The 17,548-nt window shown below is 44.4% G+C and overlaps 2 protein-coding genes across 6 annotated transcripts in view; one reads left to right on the top strand and one right to left on the bottom strand.

The window, feature by feature from the left end:
• The window catches only part of ACOT12 (acyl-CoA thioesterase 12), a 94,999-nt gene extending 86,745 nt beyond the window's left edge, over nucleotides 1–8,254 (top strand). For 3 of the 5 annotated variants that reach the window (XM_048221139.2, XM_057307300.1, XM_044384075.3), the window contains one exon: nucleotides 4,515–8,254. The gene's annotated coding sequence lies outside the window, so the exon portion shown is untranslated. The remainder of the gene's footprint in view (nucleotides 1–4,514) is intronic. The other 2 variants (XR_008957577.1, XM_044384076.3) reach the window with 2 other exon arrangements.
• The window catches only part of CKMT2 (creatine kinase, mitochondrial 2), a 33,266-nt gene that overhangs the window by 538 nt on the left and 15,180 nt on the right, over nucleotides 1–17,548 (bottom strand). Inside the window, exons 2-9 of the mRNA XM_026498698.4 lie at nucleotides 12,760–12,931; nucleotides 11,216–11,414; nucleotides 9,866–9,961; nucleotides 9,156–9,377; nucleotides 7,672–7,757; nucleotides 6,634–6,757; nucleotides 5,858–5,992; nucleotides 4,559–4,684 (exon numbers count right to left, since the gene is read on the bottom strand). Coding sequence (XP_026354483.1) covers nucleotides 4,559–4,684; nucleotides 5,858–5,992; nucleotides 6,634–6,757; nucleotides 7,672–7,757; nucleotides 9,156–9,377; nucleotides 9,866–9,961; nucleotides 11,216–11,414; nucleotides 12,760–12,911 — 1,140 coding nt within the window. The 5' untranslated portion in view covers nucleotides 12,912–12,931. The remainder of the gene's footprint in view (nucleotides 1–4,558; nucleotides 4,685–5,857; nucleotides 5,993–6,633; nucleotides 6,758–7,671; nucleotides 7,758–9,155; nucleotides 9,378–9,865; nucleotides 9,962–11,215; nucleotides 11,415–12,759; nucleotides 12,932–17,548) is intronic.

The following is a 17,548-nucleotide window of genomic DNA, read 5'->3' as shown; positions in this document are numbered from 1 at the left end:
ATCTAAAAGTAAAATTACAGGGGTGCCTAGGTGGCTCAGTTGGTTGAGTGCCTTTGGCTCAGGTCATGATCTCAGGGTCCTGGAGTCTAGTTCTGCATCGGGCTCCCTGCTTTGTGTGGATTCTGCTTGTCTCTCTCCCTCTGCCCCTCCCCCTCCTTGTGTGCTCTAATAAATCTTAAAAAAAAAAAAAGTAAAATTACAGTGACACTTTTGTTCTTTACCTGGATCTCTCTTAAGACCTGCCACTAGGCTATCTGAACACTATAGCTTAGATAGTATCTGAACTATCATTTACACAGTGGCTAGCTTTCTGAAAAATTGTTTAGAACCAAATGTTTGGGGGGCAATTAAATCATGCTTTCACTGTACCAGGCAAGTTTGCTACTTAAAGGAAACTCTGAATTATATTAAGATGAACCTTTAAAAATTCATGCTTTAAAAAAAAGAACTTTGATTTACAAGTTGGTTTTTATTAGCGCACATCTGCCTATGAATTTTTTTTCTTGGGATCCTCTTCCTAATAAATTGCACTGCTTCTAAAGAGATGCCAATTAGGCTAGTAAGCAATTACTTAATCCCAGACTGCATTAAAATGTTTGATAATAACTCAAGAATGAACAGCAAGGATGGAAGGGATCTTGTTACAGCTGAACATACCTTAGGCATGATTGGGTCTAGTCCTCTCCCCACTTTTCATGCATAAGGAAACTGAGGCCCCAAGAGAGGGTTAGGTCAGAAAGCTAGTTATCACTAATCAAAGAAACACATAGTTTTTACTTATCCAGTTTGACCTATTGTGGTGTTCATAATGGTGTGGTGAGATGTTTCTCTCATTCACTGCCAAAGGGACTCTTATCTTGATATAGATCTTCTGGTAGGAACCTTGGTCATAAGTAAGGTCCCCTCTTCTTTAACCCAGGAATTCTCTTCCTAAAAATATATCCTAACTAAATAATCAGAGTTGTGATTAGAATTATATGTAGAGATGGTTACAGAATTAGGTATAGATATGGTCAAGTAAAATATCAACAAATCAGATCTTAAATAGATAATGGAGTATCTTTACTATGCTGTCATTAAAAGTTATGTTTTTGAAGAATACTTAATATTGTAAGAATAAGTTCCTGATAGAATACATTGGAAAATGATTATATTTTGTTTAAAAAAGAGGTATTTGAATAATCGTAAAAATGTAAGGCATGCCTTCTGCTTGGAGAGCCCCAGGGCAGTCCCAGCACCCTCCTCCCCCATGCCAGCCACAGCTGTAACCATCCTGTCACCAGGTACACACAGTCTACACATGGGACAACCATACCTAAGACCATTCTTTCAAGTTTAGGAGAAGTAGATGTTCTGCCCAATTCACAGAAATAAAGACAAAGTCAACAAAATCAGGAGACAGAAAAATATGCTCCAAACAAAAGAGTAAGATAAAACCTCAGAAAAAGAACCGAACTAAACCCTTTTATTCAACATAGTACCGGATGTCCTAGCCACAGCAATCAGACAAGAGAAAGAAAGAAAAGGCATCCAAAGTGGTAAGGAGGAAGTAAAACTGTCACTATCGCAGATGACGTGATACACTAAAAACTCCATCATGAAACTACTAGAATACATGAACTCAGTAAAGGTGCAGGATACAATATTAATATACAGTAATCTGTTGTATTTTTATATAGTAATGAGGAAGCAGAGATTAAGAAAACAATTCCACTTACAAGTGCACCAAAAAGAAAATAACACCTAGGAATAAATTTAACCAAGGAGGTAAAAGACCTATCCTCTGAGAACTAGAAGTCACTGATGAAAGAAATTTGAAGATGACATAAATGGAAAAATACACCACGCCCATGCACTGGAAGAGTGAATATCACTGGAACGTCCATACTGCTCAAAGCAATCTACAGATTCAGCGCAATCCCTATCAAAACAGCACTAGCATTTTCCGCCAAACCAGAATAAATAATCCCCAAATTCCATGAAACCGAAAAAGACCTCAGACAGCCAGGGCAACCCTGAGACAGAAGAACAAAGCTGGAGGTATCACGATCCCAGATTTCAAGACGTACTGCAAGGCTATAGTAAATCAAAACAGTAAGAGACCTAGAGATCCATGGAACAGGACAGAGAGCTCAGAAATGAACCTGTGATTCTCTGGTCAGTTAATCGAAAGCAAAGGGGGCAAGAGTATACAAGGGAGGAAAGACCGTCTTTTCAGTAAATGGTGCTGGGGAAACTGGACCACTTTCTTAAACCACACACAAAAATGAACTCAAGATGGATTAAAGAGCTACATGTGAGGCATGGAACCAAAAAACTTCTCCGAGAAAACTTAGGCGGTAAACCCTTGAACACCAGCCTCAGCAACATACTTATGGATAGCTCTCCTCAGGCAAATAAAACAAAAGCAGTAACATACCATCGGGACTATGCCGAAATAATGAAATAACACATCATCTGATTATAACACGGGCAAAGCTCTTGAACAGACCTTGTCTTCGACAGGGCATACCAGACACAGGAGAAGATGTTCCCCACCACTATCAGCAGGGAAATGCAAACCAAAACCACAAGACAGCACCGTGCACCTGTCAGAATGGCCAATATCACAAGGACACGATATGACAGATGTGGGTGAGGATTCAGAGGAAAAGGAGCCCTCATCTACTGCTGGTGGCAACGTAAACCGGTGCAGCCACTGTAGAAAATAGTAGGGAGGTTCCTCATAAAATTAAAAATAGAACTACCGTATGATCCAGTAATTTTATTACTGGTATTTACTCAAAGAAAACAAAAAACATAGTTTGAAAAGTTTTATAATAGCCAAGATGAAGTGTCCATCAACAGATGCACGGATAAAGATGTGACATGTATATATACATACACACGTATATACAATGGAGTATTAGCCATAAACAAGATTGAGATCTTGCCAGTTGTGACAACACAGATAGACCCAGAGGGCATTTTAAGTGAAATAAGTCTAATAAACAGAAACCGGACCGTAAATACAGAGAACAAACTAGTGGATGCCAGATGCAAAAATGGGTGGAGGGCAATGGGAGGTCCAGGCTTCCAGTTATGGAGTGAGTGGCAGGGATGAAAGGGAATATGGTCAGTGTTACTGTAATAGCACTTTATGGCGACAGATTGGATCTCCATTTGTGGTGGGGATGGCACAGCACATGGATTTGTCAAATCAGCCTCACCCAGAGCAGAGCTTATGACTGACCACATACATTAAAGAGATCACTGTTTTCCTGAATAACAGAGCTGTGAACTCATGAATAAATTTGTTCATGTGAATACAAAACAAAATGTTTTACATAATAAAACATTTAAAAAACGGAAGGCAATGCAGAACAATGTTTACAATGGTTTTCTTAGGATTAATAAGCATTATTCTTAAATACTTTTTGGCATTTTTCTAAGCTTTTATAATGGTCACCTATTAGGCTTTAATAAAATTTTTTTTAAGTGATGACTGCCTTGTTTTCCAGTAATAAAAATCTAGTTAACATTAGAAGCAGACAGGCCTAGGTTCCAGATCTTCTTTATTCACTACGCCGCATATGACTCAGTGAATTTCAGAAGTTGTATTTAGAGCTACTTCTTCCTCAAGTACTTTACCAGAGGTGGAAGCACACAAGCTGACTTGCGTGTTTCCTCCTTCCCTTTTCTCAGTTTATTGGTAGGGATACACCAATAGGCAGTGAAATATTTGAAAGCTAATAAGGAAGAAGAAAGAGCATCAATAATGCAAAGATTTAATAACCAACCACTGAGTTATTAAGATTTGTATAAGAGGAAGAGGCTTTTAAATTAATAATGGGCCTAATACATTCAATGGGACCGTATCCAGATAAATTGGTATGCCTCACTGAGATCAGTACTTAGGAGTCCGCGGCATCTTCCTTAACTGGGCTCTTTATGCTCCATCTCGTGCATCAACTCCAGGCCTACGTATAGTTTATGCATGCTGTTCCTCCTATGTGTTCACAGAACCCTAACGATTATTTCACGAGCACAATCTCTGATATGCCTAGTGCATAGGCCAGTATTGCATGCCAGCTTTAGCTCCCATAAATAAAATTTTATAAACTATCAAGTATCTAAAAATGCTAAAAATGAAGCATGTGGCTTTCACCGAAGGAAATTCAGAATCAAGAGAAAATTCTGTTTTACCACCGTCAGAGAGCACACACATTCTCTGACATCACGGTCATAAAATATTCCTGTCCTTTGGCATAAGAGAGCTCCCGTTGCTGAAAGATTGCTGGCCTACCTCTCAGGGGCGAGGTGCTGACACCAGTCCCCCCGTGAACTCCTCTCCCTGCCTGTGGACCCCCAGCTTACCTTGTGCTTGCCGCTCTGCGGTCAGTTCCCATGGAGGATTAGCACTACAGAGTGAAACACCAGCCGGACTCAGGACTCCGTGGGGAAAGAGGAGGTCTCGACTTTCGTGAATAGGGCAAGACTGTTTAGGCTACTTCTCTATTCCCTTTTTCTCTTAGGCTAATATCATTAGCTCATGTTTGGGAAGTGAGAGAGATGTTACCTCTGACCGACCGATCCGATCTATGTTGGAGATATCGTACACGTCCGCCACCGCTGCCGTGTCCACACCGCCTGTGCCACGCTTCTGCAGCCTCAGGTTCTCCAGGATCTTAGAGAAGCGTGGGTCCTGGGACAAGGGACAGTACGGAGTGTCGTAAGAAGCAAAACTGATTCACCATCATTGGCACATGGACTTAGTAAGATGCATTATGAGCGAGAGTAACCGTTTTCATATTTATGAAGCATGTACTTACTGCGTACCAGGGCACTATGCTAGAACTTTTAAACCTTACAACAACCCCATGAAGTGGGTGCTGCTTTCATTCTTATTTCACAGATGAGGAAATGGGGGCTCAGAGGAATTAACTGGTGAGGGTCACACAGCTAGAAGGTAGCAGAGCTGTTATTTTCATTTTTGGCATTTGGATGCCAGCTTTGGTGAGCTGATTATGCATCTGTATAATAGTTTCACTGATATAATTAAAATCATGAAGTTAAATTACATCAAATAATTTTCTTAACATTGGAATGATTTTCATTCTGTTTTTGGTAGGAAGCACATTTTCTAAAATGGTTTTCATATATTTGATTTGCTTGTGCTGTGGCAGAAAGTACTGGATGCCTACCAGAATTCGTTTTCCTCCTCATCCACAGATGGAGCTGAGAACGTGGCCGCTGGCTAAGTTCTTGCAAATGGAACGAACATAAAGTGATGTGTGCGCTTCCAGGCCTAGACTTTAAATCTTTACATGGTCACACCTGCATCCTCTCTCCCCTTCCCAGCAGCTGCAACATGGGACCTGGCCATGACTATGGAGAGGGGACAATGCCCTAAGACAGGGGTCCTCCTGGTGCGGTTCCCTGACCAGCAGCACCAAGTCACCTGAGAATTTGTTAAAAATGCAGATCCTGCAGATGGGCCAAGCAATCTGTTTTGACAGCCCCCAGGTAGTTTTGATGCAGGCTCAAGTGGAAGAACTCTCTACACTGAGAGAGACAGAGACGGAAGGAGCTCCATGGAGCAGGACAGAGCAGCCCGCCTGCCCATCTTGACTTGTAGTGAGAAGTAGAATTTAAACTTCTTGTTCTTGAAGCCACACCTCTTTCTTACAGCCCTTAACCTCTTATCCTAACTGATACAAATGTCTTTTGAGGCATAACCCTTTCTCATTCTTTCCTATTACAGGTGCAGAAAGTAAGGAAGGGTTATGGAATGGTGACGATTTCTCCCTCCACAAAGAAGTCACATCTGAGCTTTTCCTGGTGGAACCCAACAGGGCTGTTGGCTACGTAACATTACCTTGCTGAGCTTCGGGATCCTAACGTGGACACCAGCCCGTAATCCTGTGCCAAGGTTCGAAGGGCAGGTCAGAATATATCCTAGTCGCTCATTCCACATGAACTCCCAGCCTCGCGCTTGGATTAAGCGTTCCACCTACAACAGTGAACAAATGGGGGTCTTAACTATCCATTCACTCGGTGCATCCGCAACACTAGGGAGAGATGTGGACTGTATGTCTGCCGTGAATGAAATTTAGGCCGATTTGTATTATTTCCTTAATGGAAAAGGATACTACTATCTAAATATTAAAACGGTCCAATTAAACTAGATGAAACATGTAAAGCACTGAATGCAGTAGCTAGCACATACTAAATAAACATGCAATGACTGAGTCGCTGTTGTTATTTTTTATGTGAGAATAATAGGAGACTATAGGAATTCTCAGCAGGTAAGGCTGTGGCCAAGTTACTTATGAACACAGTTATATCCTATACTATCTCTATGCTTAGACTTGCCAAGAGTATTTGAATATAATTAATGATCCACAGACTTTCCTAAACCATTCTGGACTGGGGAGGGAAGCATAGGAACTTACTAATAATGATAATAAAAAAAATTCCTTTGAAAAGTCACCTATTTTTTGAAGCACTGCTCTGGTAGTCCCACCCTCAAAGAGTGCCATGGTCCCTAGAAAAAATTAGCCCCATCTTGGAAGTCACTATAGTGTCTTTTGTCAAGAATGAAGAAGCGATTTCATTTTAATGAATATTCATAAATCTCTGGTAACATCTTACTTCTTTTAGTCCACGACAGAATCGCTCAAATACTCTCTTCATATTGCCTCCTTTTTCCATAGAGATTACCCTGGTGTGGTCTTCCTCATTAATCCAGATGAGAAACGTCTTGTCATGATTATGCCTGATGGAAGGACAAATATGGTGTTGCGTGTTAAATACGTTTGTTTCAACACATGGAAATTCCCTTTACCTCTGAGCTTGATTGCTTCATCTCACCTTCCTCATCTCCTAGCAAGCCCTAATTTTTTCAACATCGTGCCTGAACAAGTACTACACAATAACGTCACCCTGACAGAATGAAGAAGAAGATCAACTCCAACCCTTAAAGATGTCATGTTTTTGCCCAACAAGAATATCATCTTCCCCATTCCTTGGACAAGGAGGACAAAAATACAACTATGGATAACATTTGGCGTTGACACTAACAAGAGTATTCTCCTACAAAGCTCAACCAAAGTCTTGTGGCGCTTCAAGAAAGTTTTTTACCTGCAGCCCCAGACGTTTGGGGTGCGGAAGATGTCACATATGTTTGCTGCATAGACCCTGCCTATCCACACACACGGAGCAACTGCTCACGAACACACGTAGCGCAGCTCCTTTGCAGAGTGTCAAAATAACCTACCAAAGTACAGGAATCAAAGTGGACTGAGGACTTTGGCCAAGATAAAATATGTGTATATTCGATATCCATTCTTCCTTGTAGGGTTTTGCTTAAGTCCTCAGTATTTTTCATTTTCTGCTCTTTTGTTTTAATGTCATGAAATAGATTCTCTGTGAGGTCAAATAATATGAAGCTAATTTTTCTTAAAAATAATTTTTTTCTCATGCATAATTCATGCAAACCAGCGAACATTCTCACACATCTTAGAAACATCACCATACTTTAGAATGACACACACACACAGTCTCTCTCTCCTCTATCTAACTCAAGCGGGCATGCTGTCAGCTGCAGGTCACAGCATCGTCGGGTTAGAAGCAGGTGATCGCGGGAGCTCCTGTGTACACACTGCAAAGGTGAGCATGCTGTGTCCATACCAGATTCCCCGGGCATCTGGCCAGTCACGGGCCATCCCAGCACACGTTAGTAAAGGGGATACTGGTTTATCAAATAGAAAGTGGTCCTGCAGGCCGAAAGGGACAAAGCAGAAAGGAGAAAAGGAGGAGATCAGATACACCTAACGCGCCAGGTCTGTCAGGCAGTGGTTCTCAGCCTTGGCTGCCCACCGGAATAACCTGGGAGCTTTTTAAAAAATACAGATGCCCAGTTCCTGTCCCCCTGAGATTCTGTCCTAATTGTTATGGGGTGTGGCCTGGACAGTGGGATTTTTTTTAATAGCTCTTCAGGTGATTCTAGTGTACAGCTAAGGCTGAAACACACAGGCTTAGCCCAGATGGAAATACATAATCACTATGGATTACATTTAGCCCCTGGCACCAACACTGCATAGTGACAGAGCAGGCAGTGAGGGACACGATCCTGGAAAGTCTGCTATACACAGCCACTGTTCTCCACATAGCCGGCATTATTAGTTATTATTCCTTTCACTAAAAAGTACTGGAGATGTAAAATAATGGTTTATAAATAAAAATATCTACCATTAATTCAGTGCTATGTACCAAGCTCTATGTTATGTGCTTTTATTTTCTCGAATCCTCACAACACCATGAGGCAGTTATAATCATTTTATAAGCGAGGAAAACAGATTCAGAGTGAGAAAAGAACCTACCCAGTATCACACAGCCAGGAAGTGACAGAGCCTAGAAGATATGGAGAGGGAAGTCCTTCTACAACTGAGTGGAAGGGGTGGGAGACATTAGCCAGAACAGACTTTGGGCCTTATGCCGAAACCACAAGGGGCTGCTTGAGGCAGAGGGGGGGGGGGCTTTTTCTCTAACAGAGCAGGCAGAGGGTTGGCCCGATGGCTGCAGAGACCAGGAGACTGAGGCCCATAGAGACCACAAAGCTAGCTCGTCTAGTTTGGCAGTGGGGCATATTTTGTGGCATTGTGTCTTCTGAAATGACAGATAATTTGTTTCTGATTTTCTTTGGTGTTAAAGTAAAAGTTACTTTGGAAATTGCTATCCCTTTTTAGCTGTGCTACATGGAAAAGAAGTAAAAGAACTTGAGTTTTGTCTCCCCTAGTGTTAGAGGAAAGCTGTAGAAGACTCATGGAGGCAGCAGGAATCCCTGTGCTGGCTCCAGCGGGAGTCCGGGCAGGCCTTCCACCTCGGTAACTTCCTTTCCAGATTTCCCTGGCTTCCAGGACTTTTGCTGGGTGTGGCCATGGAGATCATCCTCCACAAGCAAAGGGACCTTCCATTTAACCTCCTCCATGGATTCCCCAGCCCCCCAGCTTCCTCTGCAGATTTTAACCACAGAACTGTTAAGGCCTCATTTTCCTTCCTTACACTGAACAGGATGAAGTCCCAGCAAGCTCCCCAGGAGACCTCACGGTGCCCATTAGGGCTCTGGGCACAGCCCCACCCCAGGCAAGGCCAGATGATTCAAGGCCACTCACATCTATGAGCCGTTGCTGGTCCTGCTCAGTCATCTCAGACAGCCTGTAGTAGCGGCCTGCCAGGTCCCCTTTGAGGCCCTCCAGGGCCATGATGGCCACGTTCTCCACCTCCCTTCGCTCAGCCCGGCTGCAGGCAGGCGGCAGGCTCAGCCCGCGGATGCTGCGGCCTGTGCGCACCCGAGAGGACAGCACATAGCGCTCATCGAACTGCCCCTGGGTGATCTGCCGAAGCGGAGAGAGCATGGGGTTACCAGCCAGCTGCGGACTGCAGTCTTGCCATAACCACCGTGTTCCAACCCACTGGCCTGCAGTACCCCCTGCAGGAGGCCCTCAGAACCTTTGCACAACATACTGGACACATTTGGGATTAGGGGGGCAGGGGTCCTGTGGATAAGGGGCCGAGCTACTGTATGGAGTGCCATCCGGAATCCTTTACCCCAGTAGGTGTGGGAGAAAAAAAGGAACTGCCTTAGGAAAGGCTTACAGTTCTCACTGGCCACCACCACCTACTGGTCCTTATTAAAGAAAACAAAGACTTCGAGATCTTTCTGACCTTCTCCTTGCCCCTCCAGGGACTATGCTGTGCCAGGGCCATCACAGAGCTTGCAGAGGGCATCTGACCTAGGGTGAGTCGCCCTCCTCTCTGGTGCTCCTCCCTTTAGGCTCTGGAGAGCCAGCTTCATGGGAAAGCAGAGGGGGCTGCAACCTACCTTGGATGCGTCCAGATCCGTGGGGTGCTTCATCACCCTGGGGTCATAGCCATTGTGCCTTAGTTTGATGACAGGATCAAAAAGGTCGGCAAACACCTGTAGAAGGGAAGATGGACCTGTTTCCTCCTTAACTGGTTCATCTGTTAAAAGGTCATTCCTTTCCTTTGCCCCCTCTTACCTTAAGGGCCAAAGCTGACGCCCTCCTCTAATTCTCAGTGCTACCGAGCAGGAAATGGGGGTGAGTAGATTGATGGTTAACAAATAACAACAGGCCACCTCCCTAGTGACTGTGCCCAGCTTACTGCCATGAGACTGAGCAAGAAAATCTTGTGTTTCAGGATTTGACGGTTTTCCCCAAGAGTTCTTTAGAAGCTACCAGAGCAGAAGCTGCTACAGATGGTTTTGTGGTCAGAAGAGACGATCAGGTTCTAGAGTTTAAACATCATAAATTCATGGAAAACCAGATGCACTACAAGAAAAGTACACAGCAGCATCAGGGCAAAGCCAGGACCTCTCAACGTGTGAGGTCGTTCCCCAGCCCAAACTATCTTGCGCAAAATCTATTTTTTTAAAACAAAAACTTCAGGCATGTCCTTTAGGCAAAATAATGTTAAGAGAAGTCACAACAGAGTAGCTGCTGCCTTTGGTTGCTGTGGGAAGTGGGTGGGCCAGGGGTGGGGGAGTACACTGGGTCCAGGGAGCCCGGAGCAGCGCACTGCTGTATGAGTGAACTACCAGCCCTGTTCATTCGGGAGGAGCCTCCCTCCTCTTGACGGCTCTTCTCCCAGGGAACTGCCTTCAGCTCGCTGCAGTTTGCCGTGGCGTAGCGGTTGCTCTGTGAGGAGGGCTGCACGGTGACTGAGCTGCCCTAGCAGCAGACCACCCTGTGCTGCTGCCCCAGGGGTGAAGACATGGGGATCACGGGATTCCTCTGAGAGACTTGGTGAACTCAGTCATCTAGGCTACAGTGGCTGTGTAATCAGTAATTCCCAAGCTAAAGACACAGACCATCCTCCTTCCTCGGTAAAGTCTAGCCACAAACACACCATCTCCTAATGTCTTATTGGTGAATACCTATCGCCAATAAATTAAGATTTTATTTTTTTCTGTCCCAATTCATCCCCCTGACAGTCTCAGGGAGCTCTGTTATGTAACCCATTCCACCATGAGGTGGAATGCAGCAGCAAAGGACGCTTTGTCCCTGGGAAGCTGTAGACCTCCTTGTTCCAGAAAGCATTCCAGATGTTCTGCTAAAGCTGGCTTCCCCTTGTGAATGCAGGCCCCATAGAGAAGAAAAGGACTCTGGCACCCAGAGCATCCCCCCGCCCGGAATCAGCAGCCACGTTTTACCTCATAGGACTCCTCATCACCAGCCACCATGCCCACAGTCTTTATGAAGGGGTGGCCAGGGTTGTCCACTCCAGTCTGGATACACTGGTCCAGGGTGTAGCCATTGGGCGTCGCCTTGTTGCGCAGCTTGGCGTAGATGGCCGGGGTGAGGCACTCGGCCATGCAGTTGTTGTGCTTTCGCAGATCAGGGTAGTCTGCACTGCACGTGGGGGAAAGAGGCTTTCAGTGAGCAGTGCCTGAGGGAAGCAGCCTACGAAAGGGCTTTGTTTCTGGCCATCCTGCCACCAGGCTCTCTTTAGCCAGTGGGCAGGGGGACCTGTGGCTAGGAGTCATGACTTAAGTAAGCCAGATTTAAAAAAGAAAAAAACAAGACAAACAACCAGTCCCCCGAACAGCCCAAGGACCTGGCCTTGCGTAAGGATTCCATGATGCTGGCTGCAGGAGCCCACAGAACATGGCTTATTGGAAAGAGGAGACAGGGTGAAAATTACAAAATGAATGGAAATCCCATGCAGACTTTTTTTTAAACCCAGAAGTGCTGGTAAAATGCAACCACCACATTGTGGTCCCTTAGGTCTGTGGTGGAGAGACTAGAAACCTGCAGGTAGAGCTACATAGTAATTCAGTTATTTATCTGTCCTCTGTCAATGGTGCAAGTTCCAGGAGAGCAGACTCTGTCTGCTTTGCTGACAATAGTGGCTGGCTATTGAAATGGGCGTCAGTAAGTATCCGTGGAACAGCACACAGAGGGAAACAAAGTGAGCTGCTGACACTGGGATGTGTACTGGCTGAAGAACAGGGGATTCGGGACGACCACAGGCTCAAACACAGGTAATCTCACTTCAGGAATTCCTGAGTACATGGGAGGTGTTGGTATTTCCCTCAGAGATCTTGATTCCCACAAGAGCCAATGAATATCTCTGAGAAAAACCTCAAGTCTTCCTCGTCTGTCTCCTCCACACCTGCCTCTACGGAATCTCATAAAGTCAGCACTGCGTGCCCGCTCTAGGCAGCGTGTGCGAGGAGCCAAGGGCTGAGAAATCGGGTCCGTTCATGCCACTTCCCCACTTTCCATCCGCAATGGCCTTTAAAGCTGATTCTTAAAATCAGTCCTACAACATCGTCTTGCAGAAAGTGGGCCAGCCCTGAGTGAAGCATGGGTCTGGCATCAGGGTCCTTGGGTTTGCGTTTGGCTGCACAAGGCCTGTGAACTTGGGCACTGCTTCGTTTTTCAAAGTCTCCGTTTTGTCACAAAGGGATGCTAAGGTGAATCAACTAGATACTCCACGTATGGCACCTAACACACATCAGAGTGCTCGACCGTGGTTCATTAGTAGTACCACTACTACTCAACCAGACCCCCAGCTCTGGGCAGGCACGATGACGCCGCACTGCCTTGGATTCACCACAGGTCCCTGTGCTTCGTGGGTGTCAACGGTGATTGTCAGTTTGACTTAGTCATTCTCAAAAGCAAAAGGGAGGGCCCTAGCTGACAGTTTCCGGCAGGGGAAAGCATTTTTCTGGCTGACACTGGGAGTTCTCACCTTGGCGGGAACAGCCGATGATGCTCCCGGGCCTCGGCGCACACGTTCTGCCGGTTCAGCAGGTACCCAGTGGTTAGGGCACTGGTGCCCACGGTAGCAAGTAACAGAGAAGCATTGCGGCCAGTGAGCAACTTCGAGAAGGCACTGGCCATCCTTCCTCTTGGATGAGTGTCTGAAAGCCGAGAAACTGGATTAGACGAGCTCCTGGGGTGGATGTGAGCTGCAGCACAGCGGCCACGGGGCAAGAGACAGAACTGCAGGAGCCACGGCCTCTCTCTCTGCCTTCCTTCCTCACCCATGCCCCTGCACACTGCTTGGGGAAATCTCAGTAGTTCTGGACACTGTGAATATCCAACTGCCTGAAGCCCACTGCCATTTTCTCCAGTTAAGAATACAGGAAACATAAACACAGAGGATTTCCACTGCTGGCTCTGTGGCAGACCGGGTGCTCCTTTGGACCCCTCACTGCACAGTGAGGAGAGCCTGAACAGGACAGCTTCCTGGGATTGGAAGAAGCAGAGAAGTCTCTGAGTCCTACCCTCCCACACCACTCACCGCAAATGAGCCAGGGGCAGAGCTCAGGGTAACAGAGAGGAGGTTGGGTTCTCTTGAGGACAGATGTCCATCTGAACACTAAGGTCAGGATACCAGCAGTGAGGTGGGGAGCTCCGTCTGTGACTCCCCTAGTGAGCTAGGCCTCCTGAGAGGTAAAGTGGTCCAAGGTCAGCGGACCCCCAACCCCTGGCTCCCAGCAGAAGCAGAATCAAATCCTCTCTAAGGACAGTATACGCAGTTTAGTCTCTGGTTTCCTACAGCTGGAGATCAAGCAACAAGCTCTCAAAGATCAGCAAGCACACAGGAGGAATGCAGAGTCAAAGCGTCGAACTAGCTTTTAAAAATGAGAATGAAAATAAAGAGTAGGTCATTAACAAAGCAACCACTAAAATATATACTTTAGGAAGAAACAGACATTAGAAGGACAGCCTGAGATGCAGATAAAATATGGAAAAGTACTTGTTTAGATGTATACAGTATCAACAAAGAATGAAGATCAAGATAAGGACCTGCCCAGATAGATCCCCTGCCGTGTCTGCTGAGAGATCCAAGAGATCCAGAGATCCAAGGCCCAGTTAATCCATAGCATCACCCAGCAGGGAGCTTTTTATTTTATTTTATCTATTTATTTTTTAACTTAACCAAGGCCTCTTGTTTAATTGTAGACACACAAGAGAGATCAATAAATGAATGAGCAAATAATTACATAATTAAGCAAGTCACTTAACCCCACCACCCTGTAAGTCCATAATATAACAAGCTTTTATTTTTTTATTTATTTTAAGATTTTATTTATTTATTTGACAGAGAGAGACAGCCAGCAAGAAAGGGAACACAAGCAGGGGGAGCGGGAGAGGAAGAAGCAAGCTCATAGCAGAGGAGCCCGATGTGGGGCTCGATCCTAGAACGCCAGGATCACGCCCGGAGCCAAAGGCAGACGCTTAATGACTGAGCCACCAAGGTGTCCCTATAATAAGCTTTTATATAATAGTGTGTGTTGAAATTTAAGATGCCATTGAAGATAGTATGTACAGCAGACATTGGCCATCTTTGTCTGGTATCCACCTCTCCTTTTTTATTTTTATTTTTTATGAAATTGAATTTTTTATTGAAGCTAATGCAATTCTACTCTATTTTATGCATTTTTTTGGACAAAATACAGCATCCTTTCCTGATTAAAACCCTTCAAAGTGTAGGGATAGAGGGTACATTCCTCAATTTCATAAAAACCATCTATGAAAAGCCTACAGCGAATATCATTCTCAATGGGGAAAAGCTGAAAGCCTTTCCCTTAAGATCAGGAACACGACAAGGTTGCCCACTCTCGCCACTATTATTCAACATAGTACTAGAAGTCCTTGCAACAGCAATCAGACAACAAAAAGGGATAAATGTATCCAAATAAGCAAAGAAGAAGTCAAACTGTCTCTCTTCACAGATGACATGATACTCTATATGGAAAACCCAAGATTCCACCCCCAAACTACTAGAAGTTATAGAGCAATTCAGTAATGTGGCGGGATACAAAATCAATGCTTAGAAATCAGTTGCATTTCTATACACGAACAATGAGACTGAAGAAAGAGAAATTAGGGAATCCGTTCCATTTACAATAGCACCAAAAATCATACGTTATCTTGGAATTAACTGGAGACGTAAAGGATCTATATTCTAGAAACTACAAATCACTCTTGAAAGACATTGAGGAAGACACAAAAAGATAGAAAAATATTCCATGCTCATGGATCGGAAGAATTAACATAGTTAAAATGTCCATGCTACCCAGAGCAATCTACACTTTCAATGCTATCCCGATCAAAATACCAATGACACTTTTCAACGAACTGGAACAAACAGCCCTTAAATTTGTGTGGAACCAGAAAAGCCCCCGAATCGCCAAGGAACTGTTGAAAAGGAAAAACAAAGCTGGGGGCGTCACGTTGCCGGATTTCAAACTATACTACAAAGCTGTGATCACAAAGACAGCATGATACTGGCACAAAAACAGACACATAGACCAATGGAACAGAACAGAGAACCCAGAAATGGACCCTTGGCTCTTTGGGCAACTAATCTTTGAAAGCAGGAAAAAACATCCAGTGGAAAAAAGACAATCTCTTCAATAAATGGTGCTGGGAAAATTGGACAGCTACATGCAAAAGAATGAAACTTGACCACTCTCTCACACCATACACAAAGATAAACTCCAAATGGATGAAAGACCTCGATGTGAGACAGGAATCCATCAAAATCCTAGAGGAGAACATAGGCTGCAACCTCTTTGACATTGGCCACAGCAACTTTTTTCATGACACATCTCCAAAGGCAAGAGAAACAAAAGATAAAATGAACTTGTGGGACTTCATCAAGATAAAAAGCTTCTGCACAGCCAAGGAAACAGTCAAAAAAACTAAGAGGCAGCCCACGGAATGGGAGAAGATATTTGCAAATGACACTACAGATAAAAGATTAGTATCCAAGATCTACATAGAACTTCTCAAACTCAATACACGGGAAACAAATAATCAAATCAAAAAATGGGCAGAAGATATGAACAGACACTTTTCCAATGAAGACATACAAATGGCTAACAGACACATGAAAAAAATGTTCAAAATCATTAGCCATCAGGGAAATTCAAATCAAAACCACAATGAGATACCACCTTACGCCAGCTAGAATGGCAAAAATGGACAAGGCAGGAAACAACAAATGTTGGAGATGATGTGGAGAAAGGGGATCCCTCTTACACTGTTGGTGGGAATGCAAGTTGGTACAGCCACTTTGGAAAACAGTGTGGAGATCCCTTAAAAAGTTAAAAATTGAGCTACCCGATGATCCAGCCATTGCACTTCTGGGTATTTACCCCAAAGATACAGACAAAGTGAAGAGAAGAGCCATATGCACCCCAATGTTCATAGCAACATGGTCCACAATAGCTAAATCGTGGAAGGAGCCGAGATGCCCTTCAACAGATGACTGGATTAAGAAGATGTGGTCCATATACACGATGGAATATTACTCAGCCATCAGAAAGAACAATTTCTCAACATTTGCAGCAACATGGATGGGACTGGAGGAGATTATGCTAAGTGAAATACGTCAAGCAGAGAAAGACAATTATCATATAGTTTCACTCATTTATAGAACATAAGAAATAGGAAGATTGGTAGGAGAAGGAAGGGAAGAATGAAGGGGGGTAAACAGAAGGGGGAATGAACCACGGGAGACTGTGGACACTGGGAAACAAACTGAGGGCTTCAGAGGGGAGGGGGGTGGCGTATTGGGATAGGCTGGTGATGGGTATTAAGGAGGGCACGTATTGCATGGTGCACTGGGTGTTATATGCAAGTAATGAATCATGGAAATTTACATCAAAAACTAGGGATGTACTGTATGGTGACTAACATAATAAAAAATTATAAAAAATAATAAAATAAAATGGGTGTGATAATGACAGAGAAAAAAAAAGCAGGGAGCTATTTAATGGGGGTTGTTGAGTGAGGAACAAAAGGTCACTCTAAGTACTCTCTCATTATGTTCATCTCTGTGATGCCCAAATACAGGAAGTGTGGGATTTTCTTCCCTAATATTTAGAAGGTTCCAAGGACTGTTTCAAGATCCTCCAAGCTTAGCACCAGCAAAGAGCCCACCGATGTGTATGGCTGCCTGAAAACCTGGGCCACCCAGTGGAAGATAGACTTTTAATAAGGTGAGTATGGCATGGCTTTACACACAATTCTAAGAGCAGCCTTTTGAGGTCCACTCTCTTCCTTGATTGTATTTTGGGAACTGGGATCAGTCTATGAACTTTATGCTTCCAGAATCTCCACCTAGAAGTCTCTATGTAACATCTGTTTGAGCAATACTAGGGAGAAACTTGAATATCTCAACCAAAAGCACCAGATTCCTTGAAAAAATTTAGGACGTTATTTTTCTGCACTAGCCCAGGACATCAGATTATCAGAGAGCCTTTCTTCTGTGCTAATTCCCTAAGTCTTAAAGACAACAGACATTAGTAGTCCTCAGACAAAATAAATGGGCCATTTCTTAAAGTTGTCCTAGGGACTTGGACTGCTGGCCCAACATGAATCTCATCTGGGGGCTGTTGTTGGTCTCCTTCCGAGAGTAAGCGAGGGCTCCTCGGAGAACTGCACTGGTACTTGCTGGCCCTTGCGGGTGGCAGGCAGCACTCATGTACATCTTTCGGCTCTGTTTTAGCTGCGTCCACACC

Source organism: Ursus arctos, unplaced genomic scaffold (genome assembly GCF_023065955.2).
Source record: "Ursus arctos isolate Adak ecotype North America unplaced genomic scaffold, UrsArc2.0 scaffold_5, whole genome shotgun sequence".
NCBI classification, from domain to species: Eukaryota; Metazoa; Chordata; class Mammalia; order Carnivora; family Ursidae; genus Ursus; species Ursus arctos.
This window is presented reverse-complemented; position numbering and strand designations above follow the sequence as displayed.